The 20,956-nt window shown below is 44.7% G+C and overlaps 1 protein-coding gene across 6 annotated transcripts in view; it reads right to left on the bottom strand.

Moving 5' to 3' along the window:
- The window catches only part of ZMYND11 (zinc finger MYND-type containing 11), a 148,868-nt gene that overhangs the window by 43,996 nt on the left and 83,916 nt on the right, over window positions 1–20,956 (bottom strand). For all 6 annotated transcript variants that reach the window (XM_025205750.1, XM_025205754.1, XM_025205751.1 and 3 more), the window contains exon 4: window positions 13,791–13,950. In XM_025205750.1, the coding sequence (XP_025061535.1) occupies window positions 13,791–13,950 (160 nt within the window). The remainder of the gene's footprint in view (window positions 1–13,790; window positions 13,951–20,956) is intronic.

Below are 20,956 nucleotides of genomic sequence, written 5' to 3'. Positions count from 1 at the left end.
CCCTCTCCTTTCTACCTTTTACGAATAAAGTAGAGAAAGCTGTTGTGAATGTCTGGACTTACCCACATCCTCTGGCTGGCCCTGTTTCTCATCTGGCTGACTTCCACAGTGGTTTGTGACTCTTTGATTTTCTTCTCAAGATAATTTCACAGCTTCTCAACATAATTTATGTCTCTGTCACCTCTGTTAAGAAGTTTCAAGTTGACCAAAGCTTTCCTGCCCTTCCCAACTCCACAGAAAACATTTTGGTGCATTGCAGCTGAGTTGCTGGTCACCCCGTTGATCTGTCTTGCCATTCCAAGACAGAAGGTTTAGCTGAGCTGCCCAGTCTCTCCAGTCACTTTGTAATGGCCCGTTCCCTGCCTGCCTTCTCTTAAACCTTTCTTGGGAAACCACCAGATGCTGCTTTAAATTCCTTTTGTGAAGCCTTCCCGTCTTGTTTTGAGTCCTTCTGGCTCTGTTTTCATTCCTTTGGCCCTGTTTGATTTCTGCAAACACCTTCATTGTTTGTTCCAGGCGGGTTCAACAGAATCCAGCTCACAATTCACTCTCTTTAGAAACTGGATTGTAATGCTTGCCACCAGAATTACTACTTCTGAACCAATCAGTCTGCCAAAATGAGGTTGCTTCCATTAGAAAAAGAAATGAATAATGGATTAAGGGCTGCCTTTGATGCAACCCTATTTAGTTTTCTAAACATATACATATAGCTTTGTTCCCCTGAACATCTCGGAATCAAGTTGCCAAGGACGGGTTTTTTCTTCATAGTTCTAAGCCTCGTTACAGCCAGCACACTACCTTAAAGAGCACTTTTGCCACTCTCCTCCCCACTTCAGAATACTACAAATGCTTACCTGGAGTTTCTTTGTCATCTCCTCTGTGCATTTCTGTGGTGTTGCTGCTTCTTCTTTCTCTCATAAACCCAGTTCCTTCAAACAATACCCAGTCCCGTTCCCACCCCCCTTACACATACACACACACATTTTTGGCCCTTATTAAGCTCCTTGCTCATATAGTTCAGATCCCTAACGCATCTTTCATATAGTTTGTGTTGTAGATGCTGCCTCCTATTGTTTCAGCTACTGTAATATAAGGGAATTTTACTGTCTGTTCACATTTATCTAGAACGAAGGTAGTTGTTATGCTCACCAACTTCACTGAGGTTTCACAACACATTATTAAGATACCTAGGGCCAGATTCTCTTCCACCTACTGGGTGTTTAAGTGGCTTTAATAACCAAGTGCAATTCTATTCTATCCTGTTCGAGTCCCTGACAAGGAAGCAATGTATCGACTTTTGTAATACATCATAATCTTACTTTTAAGATTTAGTTATAAAAAAGCAGCAGTTAGTAACTTATTATTAACTATTTTCAGGGACTCAAGCAAGGTGGAATAGGGTCACACTTAGGTGCCTACATCCACTTATGTGTCTAACAGGTGGAACAGAATCTGGCTCATAGTTTTCAATGACATGTGGAACTCCGGATCCATACTAAAAAAAAAGCAGTAGGGTGTTTCTGGGCTTGGCTGAAAACCATGGAATAAACTATGATGCACATTTTCAAAAGAGGTTCATAAAGGACTGAGCTACATGACAGTCAATAGAAACCATATAGTTAATTTTTTGTGCACCAATGTGAAAAATTTACCCTCAAATTAGCAAGTAAATTATCATTTTCCAGCTCTTAAGTCAGTACTAACATCCTGTAAAACACGAGAACTTCATCAACACTGCTAAGTTGTTACAAGTATCAGGAAAAAAATGAGACTAAAACTCCAGCATACTAGATTAAAGTATTAAAAGTAGAGTTGCCAAAGCTCTCTTCTGAGAGAGCACAGACAAGATGTTCTGGAGACTGTTTTACACAGTTTTGAAGAGAAAGCATCCTCTTTTTCCACCTATGGGGTGGAGGTGACCAGTTAGAAAGATCCTTGGATAGAAGAAAGAATCTCCAAACATAAACACAGACTCAAATCCAATACGGCACCAAAGCTTCAGAAGCTGTTGAATTTTTCCTAAACTTCTATTGTGTTAAGATACATAAGGCCCTTTCCGGTATGCAGTATTCAGTACACGCAAGCACTTACTTTCTTATATTGTGGAATGAACAAAAAAAAACAACAAATGGGAAGTAGGAAAAATTGAAACAGAAACAGAGAACAGGCTTATTCCTTGCTTAATAGTGTCATGATGAAAAGCCAAGTAAGGATCCCTGTACAGGATGGCTCCATATAATAACACATTCCTGCCACAGTAAATAGTTGAAGATTTCAACATCTTCATTAATGATGTGGACATTGGTGTCAGGAGCAGACTGGTCAAGTTCACTGATGACACCAAACTTTGGGGTAAAGCATCCACACCTGAGGACAGGATGGTGATCCAGGCCAACCTTGACAGGCTCGGAAAATGGGCGGATGAAAACCTGATGGCCTTCAGCTCCAAAAAATGCAAGGTACTCCACCTTGGGAAGAAAAACCCACAGCATGCTTATAGGCTTGGCAGTGCTACGCCTGTTATCACCATGGCCGAAAGGGACTTAGGGGTCATGACTGACCACAAGATGAATATAAGACACCAATGTGATGTTGCAGCTGGCAAAGCGAGCAAAACTCTGGCTTGAATCCATAGATGCCTCTCTAGCAAATCGCAGGATGTAATCCTCCCGCTGTACTTGGCCTTGGTGAGGCCGCAGTTGGAGTACTGTATCCAATTCTGAGCTCCACAATTTAAAAAGGATGTGGAGAAGCTTGAGAGTGTCCAGAGGAGAGCCACGCACATGAACAGAGGGCAGGAAAACAGGCTTTATGATGACAGGCTGAGAGCTACGGGACTCTTCAGCCTGGAAAAGCACAGGCTCAAGGGGGACCTGGTGGCTGCCTGTAAGTATATAAGGGGTGTACATCAGGATCTGGGGGAACGCCTGTTGACCAGAGCGCCCCATGGGATGACAAGGTCAAACGGTCACAAACTTCTCCAAGACCGTTTCAGGCTGGACATAAGGAAGATCTTCTTTACAGTCTGAGCCCCTAAGACTTGGAACCGACTGCCGCCAGAGGTGGTCCAGACCTACCCTGGACTCCTTTAAGAGTCAAATGGACATTTATCTTGCTGGGATCCTGTGACCCCAGCTGACTTCCTGCCCCTGAGGCAGGGGGCTGGACTCGATCTTCCAAGGTCCCTTCAAGCCCTAATGTCTATGAAAATCTATGAAAATGAAATTTTTTAAGGTTGAAGAACTAACTTGAGACCTCTCTCAAGAGTTAGGAAGGTTCACTGAGTCAAGTACAGTTACATGATAAGATCCCATGTGCTCAAAAGGCAGTAGGGTTTTTGGCTTTAACTGTTAAACTATTCTTAAATTTGTCACTCAGGTAAGAATTCACAGTATTCCACGTTACTTTTTTAGGTAAGTAAATGGCTGATATACAAGGAGTTAAAGGATTTGACATCTGTGGCCACAGGTGACAGAGTTACAAGCAATGGTCTCAAACTTCAGCAGAGGAAATTTAAGTTGATTAGGAAGAACTTAAGTAAGATTAGGAAGAACTTTCTTACTATGATCTGGTCAAGCATTGGAACAGAGGCTGGCTGTGGAAACTCCATCCCTGGACATTTTCAGGAACATGTCAGACAAACAATTGACTAGGATGGTTTAGTCAGGGATAATCCTACCTTGGAAAGCGGGCTAGACTAGGTGACCTTATGAGATCCCTTCAAGCCCTATGAACCTATGAATTGTCTGCATTTGCACAAATCCACAAAAATGCTCCAGGTTCAGAAAGTACTTGAACACTTGCAAAAGCATGCAAGTCATTTGTGGAGAAAATTCCTTACTTTTCAGGCACTCTGGATCAGCTAAAATCTTCCTGAAGAACTAAGCTGTGGCCTGCCAAGGAAGATGGGAAGCCAGAGAGAATGATTTAGGGAAATTCAGCGGTTTCAGACTCCAGACATCTTGAGCCATATTTGGTCTGAATCTTGCAGTGTTTTGAAAAGTTTTGCCAAACAGGAGATAAAAGATAAGCAGTAGGTCGAACTTTCAAGGAGGAGAGATCACATACATCCCTGGAGTTAGCAAGTCATCAAATGGAAAGAGCATCTCTAGCTTTCCATTGAACTAGGAGACTTTCTGGAAAGTTTTCGTCCAAAGGTTTACCAGTTGGCTACAATGCTGGAGAAATGCCAACCATGGCAGATGCTATTGCCTTGGCTGAATTTGTCCATTTCATCTAGGACTTTAGATTCTGGGCAATGTGGATGGCTAAAAGGAATACAAAATTCCTTTCAACACACAAAAAGACTCTGTTAAGGCTTGGGTGACAAGCTTTTTCTCATGTCCTCTGATGGTGAGTGCATACTAAATTATCATTTTTACTTGAATATACCACAAGGTTTTCCCCCCACAATCAGTATGGGGGGAAAAAGTTCCATGTCTTATATGCACATACAAGGAAACCTTATTAAGTAATTCTCTCTTATTAAACTCTGATAAAAGCAGCACGGGTTCAATAGAATGGAAACTATGTAATGGGAACTCAATTGTAATGGAAACTAACTACGAAGTTGATTACATGCAGCCAACACTGAACACAACTATGGAACACATGGCCTGTATTGGGCAAACATACCGATGGGAACCTACTACAAGGAAAGGTTAATACAGCCCATCTGAACAAGATATATGGTAGTGCTCATTAAGCCCAGTCCCCCTCAGTGCTGACTCTTTTTCAAGTCATGGTAAGCCACTACACTGAATATATTTTTACTTCCTCTTCACTCCCACAGGGATCTGTGCCTTTCTTTACCATTTCCAATGATTCCTGTTCCTTCACCATCCTTAAATGGCAAACATCACCAAATGGGACCCCGAAGAGTTCAGCCTCTGTTGCCCCATCTCTCAGGCTGTTGCATATGATTAGCGTGGCCCAGCTCTCCATGAGGTGGAGCTGGACTAGGTTGCCCTGTGCCTCGTCTGCATATCATTTTTTGGAGGATCCCAGGACTCCTAACAAGAACACCCAGTTCCAGTCATGAGTAATTGGCTAATTAGCCCATGGCTCCTTTGTGGGGGTACTTGGAGTACACACACATACTGAGCAATGCTGAGCTGTGGGGTCACCATGGCTTGAAATACTGTTGACTTTGCCAGGGCCCAGTCTAATGAACTATATGGTTCTCATGAGCCTTTTGGCTTTGGATTAGTATCATGCATATTTTGTCCTATATTTAAGTCAGTACAAAAGTGTTGCTTAAAGCATGTTTATGGGGTCCCTGTTCTAAAACTTACAGCAGTTTCAAAAAGATAAAATGCATCAATTCTCAATGAACCAAGTCTATGGGTACCCTACATGAATGTTTATTTCAAAGTCAATGTTTTCAAATTTACCCCTCACTCTCATGTGCTCAGGGGCACCAGGGTCTGACAGCAAAATTGGAGGGAAGGGGCTGCAAATAGAAGATGTTGGATGGGGCAGGGGGGAAAGGGGCCACCTGACACCCCACAACAGGGAATTACTTTCCTTGCTGTAACAGTGGTAGGGGGACAAATTCAAGGCAAACCTCCAATAATTAGATTGTAAACCTGGAAAACTGTTAACAGCTTCATACATTTTCCATATACAGAATTTAATTATGTGGGGGTCATCTTATATTCAGGGTCATTTTATATTTGAGTAAATATGCTAAATCATTCTTCCAGGTAGCTGGTCAGCAGACCACCCTCCATCTATCAAAAACTGGCATGGCCAATATGCAGTAAGGGTAATGAAACTATTAGGTAGAAAGAAATGTGGTTCTGGAATCAAGAATATGCAGAGCACCTTAGAACTGATATGACCAATGGCTATGGAGCCAAAATTTGAGTGGTCACATTGAAAGAAATAGCAAACAAATAAAAAATGACATGCCTGCAGCAAAGGGCATAAGGGTACTGGCAACTAGAAAAGGCCTGCACAACTGAAAACACACTTGAGTGTTATCAAGACTGCCTGAACCACAGAGATGACTGAAGCTTTCATTTTCACAGTCATAGTTTCAGAAGAATACCTCACTTACCTGACTCAACCTAGGCCTAGGATGAGAGAACTCTGTTACAACTGTTTATTCAGGAAAGAGTCTAAAAAAGACTGCTGAAAAAATCTTCAGGCTCACTCCCCTTCTGCGTCCATTTGTCTTCTTACAAAGACCCTCTCTCTGAAAAGCAGTTGCTAGAATCACTTACACATTTGTGGAGGTTCAAGGAGCCATAACTAGTTCAAAAGGTGCCAGTACTGACCCCCTATGGGAAAACTGAACCAATTTGTATAACCTTGGCAAGCAAGATGGTATCTGCTCCATCCGAGGACATTTTAAACAGGTTATACCACAACCACAGTGCTCTTTTCTTAGAAGTTGGTCCTTGCAACAAAGCATGTGGACCATCGGCTTGAGCTTTTGGCCTAAGGTTTAATCTTCTGGGGATTTCCTCAGAACTGTCTCCAAAATTTCTAAACTCTTGGCAGTGCTACAGCACTGGATCATAGAAACTGGTAAAGAAAAACAGAAGAAGATCAAAGATATGGAGCCTGTCCAGGCATACTTCAGACCCTAAGTTATCTGGAGTCACTTTGAGTAAGTACCATTATTTTCCAAATATAACTATGGTGTTTCGCTCTTCATTTCAAATACCATAAAACCTCCACAAAGGTTAGCAAGTCAGTACGTATTGTGTATGAGCAAAATGCTATGCTTTCATGTATGCTGGCAATACTAAGGCTAATGAACTGTCACCAACTCTGTACTAAACTAACAAATACTTACAAGGGAAGAGTCTGAGGGAAAGCGATGTGGAGGTATCAGGGGGGCTGAATGTTCAGAGTAGGGATAAAAAACAAAACCAGAATTAGCCAGCCAAGGGAGCTGCCGCCATTTGTTCGAGATAGCAATTAAGTGAACACGACTGGCTCTTTATTAAAGCATGACAACTCACAAACATCACCTTATTCCTGCGACTGCTATCTGAATGGTAGAGAAACAGTGCAAAGACAAAGTCAAATATAGAGCCTTTCTGGTTTACACTAGCAACAAAGTTTGTTGTTACAAGGCCAATTTCAAAACCAGTGTGAAGAGTGCGGTGGTTATTGGTCTAGTATGTCAGCTTGATTTGTCCTAACAGAACAACTTCATTCTAGATGAAATAGTATCACTTGGTTTTAAGAATAAATATAAATTGATTTTTTCTTTAAATTGAGAATGACTATGAATTTTTTTCTTTAAATTGAGAATACTTAATGTCTACTTGGCACTGGTTAGGCCTAATTTTGACTACTGTGGGAGCGTCTACGTGTTCATTAATGCACTTTAGGTAATGCCCATTAAATCTAGTACCTCTATTGTGAGGTGCTAGAAAAGGCACATTAGTCTATTTTAATGTGCATTAGCTAAAGAGCACATTTTTTGTGATGCTTTAGTGTGCATTAAAATAGGCTAATGCACATTAAAGTGCATGTGTAGACTCACCCTGTGTGCAGTTTTGGGTTTCACATTTTAAAAAGGACATGGAGAAGTTAGAAAGGGTCCGGTGGTGAGCAACAAGAATGATCAAAGGCTTGGAAGGCAAGTCATACGAGGAAAGATTGAAGGAGCTAGACATATTTATCTTGAGGAAAAGGCACTTAAAAGGGGATGTGATAGCAGTCTGCAAATACCTGAAGGGCTGCCATAAGGAGGAGGGGAAACACCTTTTCTGTATTGCTAATGAGAATAAGATATGGACCTATGAGTTGGAGCTGCAGCAAAGTAGGTTTAGTTTGGGTATCAGGACACGCTTCCTCACTGTTGGAACAGAGAGGCAGTGGAACAGACTGCGTATGGAAGTTGTGGGCTCTTCATCACTGCAGGTGTCCAAGATCAGATTTGGACACCCAATGGTCAGGGGTGATCTAGGAACATAGGATCTATGTTCTACTATGAGTATTTCCCATGCTTCTGGGCTCTGCTGGGAAGAGCAGAGGGGACTGGGGCTGGGAGGCAATTCTGCACCCCCCACAACCCTCCTTTCTGTTATGTGTCAGGGAGGTTTTTTTTAAGCCTTCATCAGAGGCTTTAGTTGCAGCCAAGGATGGGGATTTTGACTGAGGTGTGCCAAAACTTTTGCTGGGACTTTAACCAGAGGTTTCTGGCTACAGGGTCTTGCCTCTCTGCTCAGGATTAAACCAAATGCCATATTTGGGGTCAGAAAGAAATTTTACCCCACAATCAGATTGGCACAGACTCTGGGGGTTTTTGTCTTCCTCTGCAGTGGGGTGTAGCTGTCTTCTTGGGACCTCTTGCATGTATATTAACAAAACTTACAGCAGCAGATCACTGTGGTTTCCCTGCTTTATCTCTGTCAGGTTAGGGTGTTATGTCTTGTGTTGTGTTAGGGCTGACTCTGTAGTTTTGCAAAGAGATTACACAATACATTTGTATAGGATGATTTGCATAGGAATGATCCTGCCTCAGGCAGGGGGCTGGACTAGACCTCTGGAGGTCCCTTCCATGTCTACTTATCTATGACTCTATGTGTTTCTAAAACTGATTACCTATAGAGAAGAATTAATATTTCAAGCATTATATATAACCTCTGTAAGATCCATGCTTAGAAAATAATCACAACATCTTTAAGTTAGTAAAAGGAGTGTCTGTTCGTAATAAGCATGGCAGACCAGCTTTTAGGACCTTATCTCCAGTCAAAGAGCCAAAAGGTACCTCTGATGTAATTCCTCTGATTTTACCAGGTTTGCACCAGGGGTGATCCAGATCACTAGCTTTTCAGGATATGAATAAACAAAATTCATTGTTTAACTGACAACTGATATTTGAGAACATTCATTAATCCTCTTTTGCCAAGAACTTCCTTGCCAGCCATGTTCTCTATTACATTAACTCAGTGATTTTCAAACGGTTTGCTGCAAAAGAGTGAGGGAAATATGTTGTGAGATCCCCACATGAGGAGGTTAATGCTTTCCTTCCTGGTCTGGTACCCTGTGCCTGTCCCAGCTACTCCAGCAGTGCCTGCAGCTGCTCCTCTGGGGGCTGTATCTGCTGCTGCCTTCCCTTGTCCTTCTCTGCCTCCGAGGCAGCCCCTGTGTTAGACCTCCCCCTGCCCCACTAGCTCTCTCAGCAGTATGCTCTGCTGTGAGCTATTTGCTTACTATTCCTCCAACATTTATACTCTGCCCTTGATTAGAGGTTGGTGGGGAACACGGACAGTGAAAAGGGCCAGGCACAGCAGGGTAAGGTCCTGCCCCCTCCACCCTTAATTGGCACCAGATAGATCTAAATTTAGAAAAGATATGGTGGGGCCTAGAGGTTAAAAAAGTTGGGAATCACTTATCTAATTTCAGTGATTTTCCACTGGGGTTCCCTGAATTCAGAAAAGTTATGGAGAAGGGGAGCTAGAGGCTAAAAAGGTTAAGAACCACTGGGCACGTCTACACATGCTATTAATGCAAAGCAATTTCTACCCAGGAGAACTTTTGAATCTTTTCTCCTATGCCTGATGAAGGGTGTTTGTGCCCAAAAGCTTGCAATTGAAGAATTTTTTTTTGCAAAAATCTAGTTGGTCTAATATAAGGTATCACCTTTACCACAGGTGCTGATTGCTAATGTAAAGCAATAAACTCTGATGCAGTTCACACCAGAGTTTATTGCTTCCAGGCACCGCGTTTGCATGTGCACCTGGGACTGCAGCACAGTGAGCCAGGGTGGAGCAACTCCAGATGGCAGGGGGCCCCAGAAGTCAGCCTGCTAGCCTGAGTCTGCTCTGACCTGGTTCAATATGCTAGGGAGGGGCTGGCTAGGGCACGAGCCAGCCCTGTCAGCATGTACATGTAAATTGAGGCGGCATACATTGCTCCACCATAGGATAGTACTTGTGTCTGCCAGCAGTATCCTACAGCAGAGTTAATTAATTTACTGTGGCCTAATACTCTGTACTTCTAGATGGTGATGTTTTACTGTGGAGCTAATTAGTCAGTTCTGCAGCAGATGTGCCCATTGGTACAGGGACTAATCCTTTGCTTAAAGATGTATTTGGTATCATTTTGTGAACACTACACCTCAGCACTGGTATGATTTCCTGGCAGGGGAATGGAATATCTTTGAAATGCATGCATGCACACACACACACACACACACATCCAGGCACACATGCACATCTTTTCAAGTGTAAGAGTGAAGTGTATGACCAATTTTAACCCAGAAAAAAAATTGTGCCCCTGATATTAAAAGTTTGGGAAATGCTACAATACCTGAAACATTAGAATCCTTTTTAAGGATTTAAATCAGTGCCAAAATGGTTCATAAATCCCCACACAAGAAAATCTGGCTTTGTTAAAAATAATTAAAAATAATTCTAAATAATTAATTCTGGTTTGGCCACCGAACCAAAAATATTATTAAATCATTTAATTTGTGGTAGACCTGAAATGGATTTCTTTGGTGCCAAAAGAGTTTTGTTTGGGGCATTTTCTAAATAAAAGCAAAGGATAGTTGGAAATAAGGACCTAGATTAATAAGGGGCCTATGGAAGGAGAGGTGGTAGTGGCTATATCAGGTAGGTTCCCATCTAAATTCAAGTCACTGCTATGAATTAGACAGAGGTGCAAACCTTATAACACCTATTTAGCATCTTACCACTCTAATCCTAACTCAGCCTGTTGTGTCTAGGACTAAAACGAATTTACGGGTTTGCTTCCCGGACACTGCAAGCTGTGCAAAGAGTCAAAATGAAGCCTCAGAGATGCCCAGTAAATTATTGTTACCTGAGGTTAAGGGTCAAATTTCTTTTGTAAAAGGTGAGGACAATATTAGTGCCTAAAACAAGGCAAGGAGTTACATTGACTACACTGACTTAGGTTTTAATGATCCTGACTGTAGCATGAGAGACATTGTTTGAAACTAAATTCCTGGCAAATAACTAAAAGAGAAAACGATCTTCAATCATTTTGCTTAAAAGCATTTGCATATATCTGTAATATGAGAATGCATTTTGAAAAACTGATAACTGCCTAGTGCTTACAACATTTGCCACCCAAGTGAACAAACTGGAAACTGGACAAACGGAGGCATTACAAACACAATTACTGCTTTTGCAAGAATATTTTTCGTAGGACTCCACCTTTACAAACGTGCTCCACTGAATATATTTTCTTATCAATTTGGAATTTAAGTTTGTTAGTAATAAAAATATTGGAGAAAAGTGAACATGCTTCACTTTTATACTGGAAGTTTTATTCAGAAATCTTTATAATTATACTTTTTCTTGTTTTTGTCATTTTATCAGGCTATTTTCTTTTTTAGATATTACCATAAAAAGTTACCACTAAAGAAAAAAGCCTTCCCATGGTGTGTCAGGCTCCTGTACCTTGGCAGCTTCTAACAGTGCCTAATAGTGTTTCTAAATGCACTGAAATCTGCTTAAAGACTAATCTTAATATAGTTTCACAGAACTTCACACTTCACCCTAAAGGTGTGGAACATTAGCCTGTGACAGAACTTTGAAGCATACGACAGAATTTTAACTGTTCAGATAATATGACATTATTAAAAGCGTCTTTATTATGGTTCACTATGTAAGTCTCCTGGAGAGAGTAATTTATTTTTGCGCACACAGACAACTAATATCACAGGTTATCAAACAATAATTATTTTCCATGTACAGCAGCTACTTTATAAATTGTTTTATTAAAAATTATTATTAAAAGCGATCAGTCCACATTATGTAAGAAGACCAACATGTTCAAACATTTTGGCTGCCGCCAGTTAGACAGCTTATTCATACTTAGGCAAGTAGATGAGTTGGCATAGATACTCAGCACCTCTGACTCTCAGCTTACTTATGTACTATAAGATGGCGTTAGGCCTAAATCCTCTAAAATTTAAAAGGATTTCTCAAATTATTTCAGTATGACAATGAGTTTCTTTGTTAACTCAACAAAATAATTTTCATCACCAATTCCAAGTGCCTACAAAGCCTACTGAATTTGTTAAGAGTCTTCCCATGACTTTGATAGGTTTTGGATCAGGTTCTAAAACATAATACTGGCATCTGCTGAGCAAAGCCAGTTCCTAGTGATGTCAGCCGAACTGAGTGGTCAAGCCACACACAGGATCTGCTTTTAAATTCTGTTTGTCCAAAACACATTTTACTGACTCAGTTCTGAATGGTGCTGAAATCAACATAGCTACCTGGCTATTTGCTTACTATTCCTCCAACATTTACACTCTGCTTCATGATGACACCATTCCTTTTTGCACCAGCATATTCCCATCATGATTTCTCTGGGCTTGTCCTCACTGTAAAGTTAACTCAAGTCCTATTCATACATAAAACACTGAACTGGAAGGGCACAGTTGTGCTTTTAACCTGAATTGTGTAGGTTACAGCCCAAAGCCTAACTCTTCAGAGGCTACATTATACTGTACTGTGGCCACTCTCACTTGAGTTAGGCTCATGAAGAGTTCCCTGGAGTGTACATATTATGAATTCACTATGCAATGAAGACTCTGCCTGAGAATGAAACACCACTGACTTGTTATGAGCTTGCACATAAGGGGCTGTGTAAGACTGCACCTAGTTTCTGTTAGCTGTTGCTACTGGAATAAGGGAAATGTGAGCATTGTTTAAATGACATGTTAAGACTTGTGAGGCTTTTTATTTTTTTCCCCTAGCAATGGAATAGCAAAAATAAGTTTTATATGTACTTTAAAATCCAGCCTGAGAGTGTTTAATGAGATTAAAGAGAGCACCTTAACAGTGACAAAGTGCATTAAACTTGGGTTAGCATAATTTAGGTTAGCGTAAATAGCATAATTTTAAGTGTAATACTTTCCATTATTCATACTATTAAATTTTGCATTTCTACCATCTTAAACAATAGCCTACTCTGTTTCACTTTCAGACTGTCATTCACTGCAAAAATAATGCAGTGTTTGGGATGGGAATAGTTCAGAGGGACCACTGTTAGCAGACATTGAGTGTGTTCCATTTCACATACACAAGGATGGAGGACACATGATTTTAATGCCTTCACGTAGCTTTGAACATATTTAATTGGATTTAAATATACACTTTATATGTTTGTTGAAGCAATTTTTGGAGGCCTAGAGCTAATTTGCTAAAAATGTTCTTGATAGGCTGCCAGATTTCTTCTAAACATCTGGGAAAACACAGCTCTTGTTGTGTTATTCATATACACCTATATACACATACATATATAGATGTGTGTGTATGTGTATGTATGCGCACACACATATAATAAAACTTTTCCTTGAAAGGGACTAGAGGGACTCATTTTTTCTCCCTTAGATTCAGAGTAAAACACCATCAATCAACTCTCCCTTTAAAAAAAATCTTATTAAAGAGATGTATTGCTTTAAGGATCTCTCTGGATATTTGAAGATGTCAGACGAGACCAAGTGATACCAGTAACATTACAATGAATGTCTCCACATAGGATCACGGGAGAAGTGAAGCTAAATAAGGGTGTGTAGTGACTGAGTAACATTTTATAAGGCCATTGGCAGAATTTTATGATAGCAGAGGCAGAGCTCCACAAGAAAGAATTTCTACTGAATAAGGAGGACTTTAAATAAAAGCTTTTCAGTGAAATATCTGAATAGTAAAACTAAGCTTGTGAAACATTATTTCACTGCTCATACACAGCACCAATAGAGCATCTATAAATAACTTAATAGAAATGCAAACAGGCTCCATTTCAACATTGTAGAAAATTTAATTTCTGATACATATTATACTCACAATCTCATCTCCTGGCAACCAATATCCTTCTTGTTCAATACCAGCTTTTGATCCCTTACACCCCACAGTCAGGGTTTCAACAATAAGACCATCTTTGACGGCTAAGCTCAGTTGACGTGTGGTCTCTTTTGGATGCATGCCGTGGACTCGAGACATATACCTGAATGTCAAAAGACAAAGGGAGACCTTGAGTAATGGTCTTATAGTCACATATTACCATTCCCTCATTTACAGGTAGGACTAAATAAATATACAGTTTATTATTGATTTAACAGCATATCAGTTGCCAAGTTTGGGTTTTTTTTATAAAGCTTCTGTAATGTTATCCCTTCATCCCAACTTTTTTTCCCTGCAGCATATTCTCTTCCATGTACAACAATACAACACAATGGTATATTGCAGAGGCAAGGGTTTTTTAGTGACATCTTTTATTGGACCAAATGTATATTTGGGAAAGAAATCTGAAAGGCTTTCGAGCACAAAGCACTCTTCTTCAGATCCTGCTTCTGAAACCCTGCCAAACATTTCCTGGATCATCACAGCTTCAACAACACACCTGGAAAATTTGCAGATGACACCTAGTTGGATGCTGTATCACAGGGGTCGGCAACCTCCGGCACGTGTGCTGAGCATGGCACACAAGGCCATTTTCCTTAGCACGCGTTGGGGCCGGGGAGGCAGCAGCTGTTTGCAGCCTCCTGGCTGCAGCTGGCCCCAACTCTGGGTAGCTCAGGGGTGGGCAAAATATGGCCCGCGGGCTGAATTCAGCCCACGAGGCCACTCTATCCGGCCTGTGCAGCCCCTAAAAAAATGTAGAAAATTAATATTTATCTATCTTTAGTTCCTGTAACAAATTACAGGAACCAGGGGCAATAGGACCCAGGGGAAGCCCGGTGGGCTCCCACAACAGCAAGGCCCGCCCAGCCCCACCCCCACAGCTGGGAGCCCCAGCAGGGGCTTGTGGCCTGGGACCATGTGGCTGCACTGGCACCAGAAACTCAGGTAAGCAGGGAGGAGGGGACAGGGAAGGAGTCCAGGGAAAAGTGAGCAGGCACAGGCAGCCCCATGCAGGCTGCGAGTGGCTGCAGCATGGGGCACCAGGCACAGGGCGGGTAAGGAGTTGCTTTTCCCACGCCCAGCACCAGCTTGTAACCCACCCCTGCTGCTGGCCTAGGCCCCGTGCCAGCTCCAGGCTCACTCTTTGGGACTGCGCTGCGGTGGCAGCAGCTGCGGTCCCCCCTGCTTGCCGCGCCATGCAGTGTTTGCTGCTGCTGCCCGCCTGGAGCTCGTGTGCTGGGCAGCACAGAGGCAGCGGTGGCAAACACTGCCTGGTGCAGCAAGTGGGGGTACCACAGCTGCTGCTGCTGTGCACAGCCCCAACGGGTGAGCCCAGAGCCGGTGCGGGGCCCACGCTGGTAATGGGGGCAGGTTACAAGCTGGTGCTGAGTGCGGAAAAAGCGGCCCCTCGCCCACCCTGTGACCAGGGCCCTGCGCTGCAGCCACTTGCAGCCCACGTTGGGGCTGCCTGTGCCTGCTCAGGACAGCCCCACGCGGGTTGCGAGTGGCTGCAGCAGGGAGTGCCAGCCACGGGGCGGGGGAGGGGCTGCTTTTCACCATGCTCCTTCCTCCCCCCTGCCTTACCTGAGTTTCTGGTGCTGGTGCAGCCACATTGTCCCCCATGCAGGTGGGGGCAGCAGCAAGAGGGGGCACAACCCTGCACTGCTGCCCATGCTGCTCCTGTGCACACAGGAGGTGTGGCAGAGCAGCAGGGAGCTGGAAGCAGGTAGCTTTTTGCACCCCACGCCATACCTTGCTGTGCCAGGTTCCAACGCTGCTTTGCAGAAGTGGCGAGGGCAGCACAGCAGGGAGCATTACCAGTATGTGCTGCCTCTCCGGAGCCCAGGGCCAGGTCTGGGGCTGGAAGGCAGCTGAGGCTGGCCTACGCTGGGCTGTCCTGAGCAGGCACAGTCAGGGTCTGGGGTGGAGAGGCAGCAGACGTTTGCAGCTGGCCTAGGTCCTGGGTAGCTGCTGACAGCTACAGAGCCTGGGCTGGGGGACAGGGGCACAAGAAGGGCATCCTGCCATGTACTCCCTGCCCTCATTTTCTTTTTCTGGCATGCTGGCACTCCAGCACCTTCCAAGGTAGGCACTGTGAGGGGTTTCGGCGCTCTGGCCAAAAACTTTGCCTACCCCTGCTGCATCATATACTCCAGGGAGAAGGGTTACAATCCATAATGATCTGAATAGGTTGAAGAAATGGTCCATAATCAATCAGATGAGATTCAACAAGGACAAGTGTAAAATCCTGCACTTAGAACGGAATAATTGCATTCATAAATACAGACTTGGGAGCGAATGGCTAGGCTGTAGTACTGCAAAAAAGGACTTGGGGGTTACAGTAGACCATAATCTGAATGTAAGCCAAAAGTGTGCTCTTGTTGCAAAGAAAAAAAGCCAACAGCATACTGGGATGCATCAACAGGAGTGTCATTTGCAAATCAAAGAAAGTGAGTCTTCTGCTCAACTGAGCACTGGTTAGACCTCACCTGAATTAGTGTGTCCGGTTTTGTGCTTCACACTTCAAGAATTATGTGGATAGTTTGGAAAGAGTTCAGTGCAGAGCAACAAAAATGATTAGGGGTCTGGAAGGCAAGACGTATGAGGAAAGGCAAAAGAACTAGGGTAATTTAGTCTGCAGAAGAGAAGATTGAGGAAGGATTTCTTCAAATACCTGGAAAGCAATTAGAGAGGATGGAAGCGCATTTTTCTCTGTGGTTCTAGCAGACAGGACTAGGAGCCATAACCAAGTTGCAGGAGGGGAAATTTAGGCTGGAGGTTAGGAAGAACACTGATTATGAGTGGTCAGGCATTGAAACAGGCTACCTAGAAGAACTGTGGAATCTTCCTCCTTGGAAATTTTCAAGAGCGGGTTAGATAGATGCTTGAATGGGGTGGTTTAGTCAAGGATGATTCTCCCTTGATCAGGGGGCTGGATTAGATGACCTCAAGAGGTCTTTTCCAGCCCTTCTTTCCTATGATCCTGTGAGTGCTCCAACTGTATTGCTGTGGGACTTCCTCACTGAATATTCTCAAAGCTAACTATTAACTAGCAAATGGTACTCTTATCAGATATAATCACAATTTTGTATTTATATTCCTGCCCCCACAAGAACATTGTGATTTACACACTATTACACAATGAAACTGTTAATTCCAGGTATTTTGCTGACACAGCCCGTAATACTGAACGAGGTTCGGAATGCGAGATACCGCATTAATTAATTTGAAGGAGCCAGTGATAAGTGCAACACAATCACTGATTAAGTCCTCCCACTTTACTCGGCCCTGGTGAGACCACAACTGGAGTACTGCGTCCAGTACTGGGCCCCCCACTTCAGGAAGGATATGGAAAAGCTTGAGAGAATCCAGAGGAGAGCCACTGGTATGATCCAAAGCCTGGAGGAAAGGCCATACAAGGAGAGGCTGAGGGACTTGGGACTCTTCAGTCTGGAGAACAGAAGGCTCAGGGGGGACCTGGTGGCAGCCTACAACTTCATAAGAGAAGTACATCAGAACCTGGGAGAACACCTGTTCACCAGAGCTCCCCAAGGGATAATAAGGTCTAACGGCCATAAACTCCAGGAAGGCCGATTTAGACTAGACATAAGAAAAAAGTTCTTTACAGTGCACGTGTCCAAGGTCTGGAACAAACTCCCCGCACAGGTGGTGCAAGCACCTACTCTAGACTCCTCCAAAAAACTGCTGGATTTATTTTTTGCTGGGGTCACTTGATCCCAGCTGACTTCCCGCCTACAGCAGGGGGGGCTGGACCCAAGCATCTTATGAGGTCCCTTCCAGTTCCTAATGTCTATGAAATCTATGAAATTCAGGACCGGTGGGTGCAGCCCAGGGGGCTCTGCTTGGTGTCCCCCTCAGGCGCACTTATTTTCACGTTTTGACCCCTTGACTCGCATGACACTCCTATACTCGTTTTTTTCATTAGTTGTCCCAAGTATTTTGTTGCATCATCCATCCATTGGCCCCATACATTAGGCGCTATTAGTTAGCCGCGTGGGCCTCAGAGCCCACGACAATTGGATGATACAAATAGTCAGGAGCTTTGGGGGGGTCCAGGAGATGAAATCTGCCCTACCTCCCGATGCCCTTGCCCTTGTTAACCAGGTCCTGCACGGTGGTGGTCCCCGCCCGTGTCCTCCAGCACACCAGAGTTTGCTGTGGGGCCTCACCCGGCTTCGTGGCACTCCCCGCCCCACCACCTAAGCTGGCTGGAGGACACCAGGCTGGTCTGCTTTTCCACCACCCATCACTGCCACTTCTATACGCTCGTGTGGCACACGATCCATCATGCCGCCATCCTATCCAGACACCAAGTGGCAGGACCTGCTCAGCAAGTGTGGCTGGGGCACCCCAGTGGCTGAGTCTGTACTCCACCCTCACCCCATGAGCCACTAGGGACCTCAGCTGGCGGCTCCTCCATGGAATCATCGCCACAGGTGTGTATGTGGTGAGCTTCACATATACCCTGGTCTCCTGCCCCTTCTGCGGGCAGAGGGAGACCCTGGTGCACATGACCCCCGAGTGTGCCATGTTGCAGCCCCTCCACCTCCACCTGCAGAACCTCCTCCTGAGGTTCTGCTTGAATTTCACCTGCCACCTTTTAGTTCTGGTCACCTTATCCACAGCCCCACCAAGTCCTGGGATCTCCTGGTCAGCCCCCTCCTGGCCCTGGTCGAGTGAGCCCTGTACTTGACCAGGAAGGAGACTCCGGCTGGAAAGGTGCCCAGAGACTGCAGGGCCACTTTCCTCTCACTTGTCCATGAACATTTCCAGGCAGAGCACCAGTGGCAGCGCCCGCCAGCTCCTTGGATGCCTTTGAGGACTGGTGGGTGCAGCCCGGTGGTGTCCCTGTCAAGTATACTCATTTTCATGTTTTGACCCTTTGACCCTCATGTCACTCCTATCCTTTTTTTCCTTTGTTGTCCCAAGTATTTTGTTGTTGCATTCACCCATTAGCCCCCATACAATAGGGGCTACTAGTTAGCCAGGCGGGCCTTATGGCCCATGGTATTTGAAAGTTACAAATAGACAGGAGCTTCTGGGACACGGCCAATTGGTACCTGAGGACACTACCTCTTGTGTCAGCTGGACTGCTGAAGCAGCCCTGAGAGTTCCCTGCACCCTCTACCTACTGCAGCAGTCTGGCAGTGGGGACAGGTGGCTAGTTGTGACCTGCTACCACTTGCGACAGCATGTGACCCCAAGACTGCATGCCTGATAGACCCAGATGGGGACTGCATGGCCATTAGAGGCATCTCACCCTCATTAAAAAACTAGGCGACTGTGGCATTGATGCCTACACAGTCAGATGGATTGCAAATTGGCTGAAGGGTCATACTCAGAGGGTGGTGGTGGTCGGGTCATATTCGACCCGGGGGGAAGTGGGCAATGGAGTCCCCCAGGGCTCGGTCCTTGGGCCCGCACTGTTCGATTTCTTTATCAGTGATTTGGACGACGGGGTGAAAAGCAACCTGTTCAAATTTGCTGATGTTACCAAAATTTGGGGTGAGGTGGGCACACTAGTAGGGAGGGAAAGACTGCACCAAGACCTGGATAGGTTGCAGGGGTGGGCTAACAAAAACAGGATGCGTTTCAGTACGGACAAGTGCAGGGTGCTGCACTTGGGCAGTAGTAACCAGCAGCACGCTTATAAGATGGGAAACTCCCTTCTTGAGAGCACGGAGGCAGAAAGGGATCTTGGAGTCATCACTGACTCCAAGATGAACATGGGCCGACAATGCGAGGTCATGGTAGGCAGGGCTAACCGGACCCTATCGTGCATCCACAGGTGCATCTCACGTAGGGCCAAGGAGGTGATCCTCCCCCTCTACACGACACTGATCAGGCCACAGCTGGAGTACTGTGTCCAGTTCTGGGCACCCCACTTCAAGAGGGATGCGGACAACATTGAGAGGGTCCAGAGGAGGGCCACCCGCATGATCTGGGGCAGCAGGGCAGACCCTACAATGAGAGGCTACGGGACCTGAACCTGTTCAGCCTTCACAAGAGAAGGCTGAGGCGGGACCTGGTGGCCGTCTATAAACTCATTAGGGGGGACCAGAAGGGTTTGGGGGAGACCTTGTTTCCCCTAGCGCCCCCTGGGATAACAAAGAATAACGGCCACAAGTTGTTGGAGAGTAGGTTTAGATTAGACATCCGTAAGAACTACTTCACAGTCAGGGCGGCTACGATCTGGAACCAACTTCCAAGAGAAGTGGTGCTGGCTCCTGCCCTGGGGGTCTTTAAGAAGCGGCTTGATGCCTACCTGGCTGGGGTCATTTGAGCCCAGTTTTCCTCCTGCCCAGGCAGGGGGTCGGACTTGAAGATCTACAAGGTCCCTTCCGACCCTACTTCTATGATTCTATGATCTGCACCTCTGGACCAACTGCCAGTGGGCTGTGGCTGCATAGTTAGCCTTTGTGTGGCAAATGTGCCGCCACCTGGCCATCTGGGCAGCTGCTGCCTGAAAGATGTTCCTAGTGTGGTGGCCTGCTTTGAACTGTCAAAGCATGTCTTCCTGGCCCCAAGTAGTCAAGAGGTCAGCCACCTCCAGCTGTGTCTCGGGTGCCAGCTCTGAGCAGGCACCTCTGCCTAGGTCCTGACACTGCCTTACTAGCAGGAATTCTGATATTAAAACTGCAAAATCCTAGATAAAAAAATCCCAAAGTCACTCTTTAAAATACCCCAAATCCATGTTCTTCCACAAGTAAAACAAAAGACCACTAGATATATATACATATATGAAGGGAAATCATTTTATTGATATATTTTCAATTTTACAGAAATTTAGAAGCCTACCAGTGCCTCCATCATCATAATAAAATGAATTCTAAATATGTCTACAGTTTGGCATTGACTTTTGGCTTTTTTGTCATAGAAAAATCAGAGCTGCCCCTTCTCCCTTCGCTCACCAGGATGTGCAGCACTGAGCAGCACTGATATGCCAGTGCCCTGCCCCGGCTGTTGCCCCTCACTCTCAACCCACAGCCTGCTTCCCCATTCGTGACCTACAGGACCAGGTATGTGGGTGAGGGATTTGTGGGGGTGGCTTGGGGTGTGGGGTTTGTGGGTGGATTGTGGGGGGGGGG

The sequence above is a fragment of the Alligator sinensis genome, unplaced genomic scaffold (genome assembly GCF_000455745.1).
Source record: "Alligator sinensis unplaced genomic scaffold, ASM45574v1 scaffold370_1, whole genome shotgun sequence".
In the NCBI taxonomy this organism is placed as follows: Eukaryota; Metazoa; Chordata; order Crocodylia; family Alligatoridae; genus Alligator; species Alligator sinensis.
This window is presented reverse-complemented; position numbering and strand designations above follow the sequence as displayed.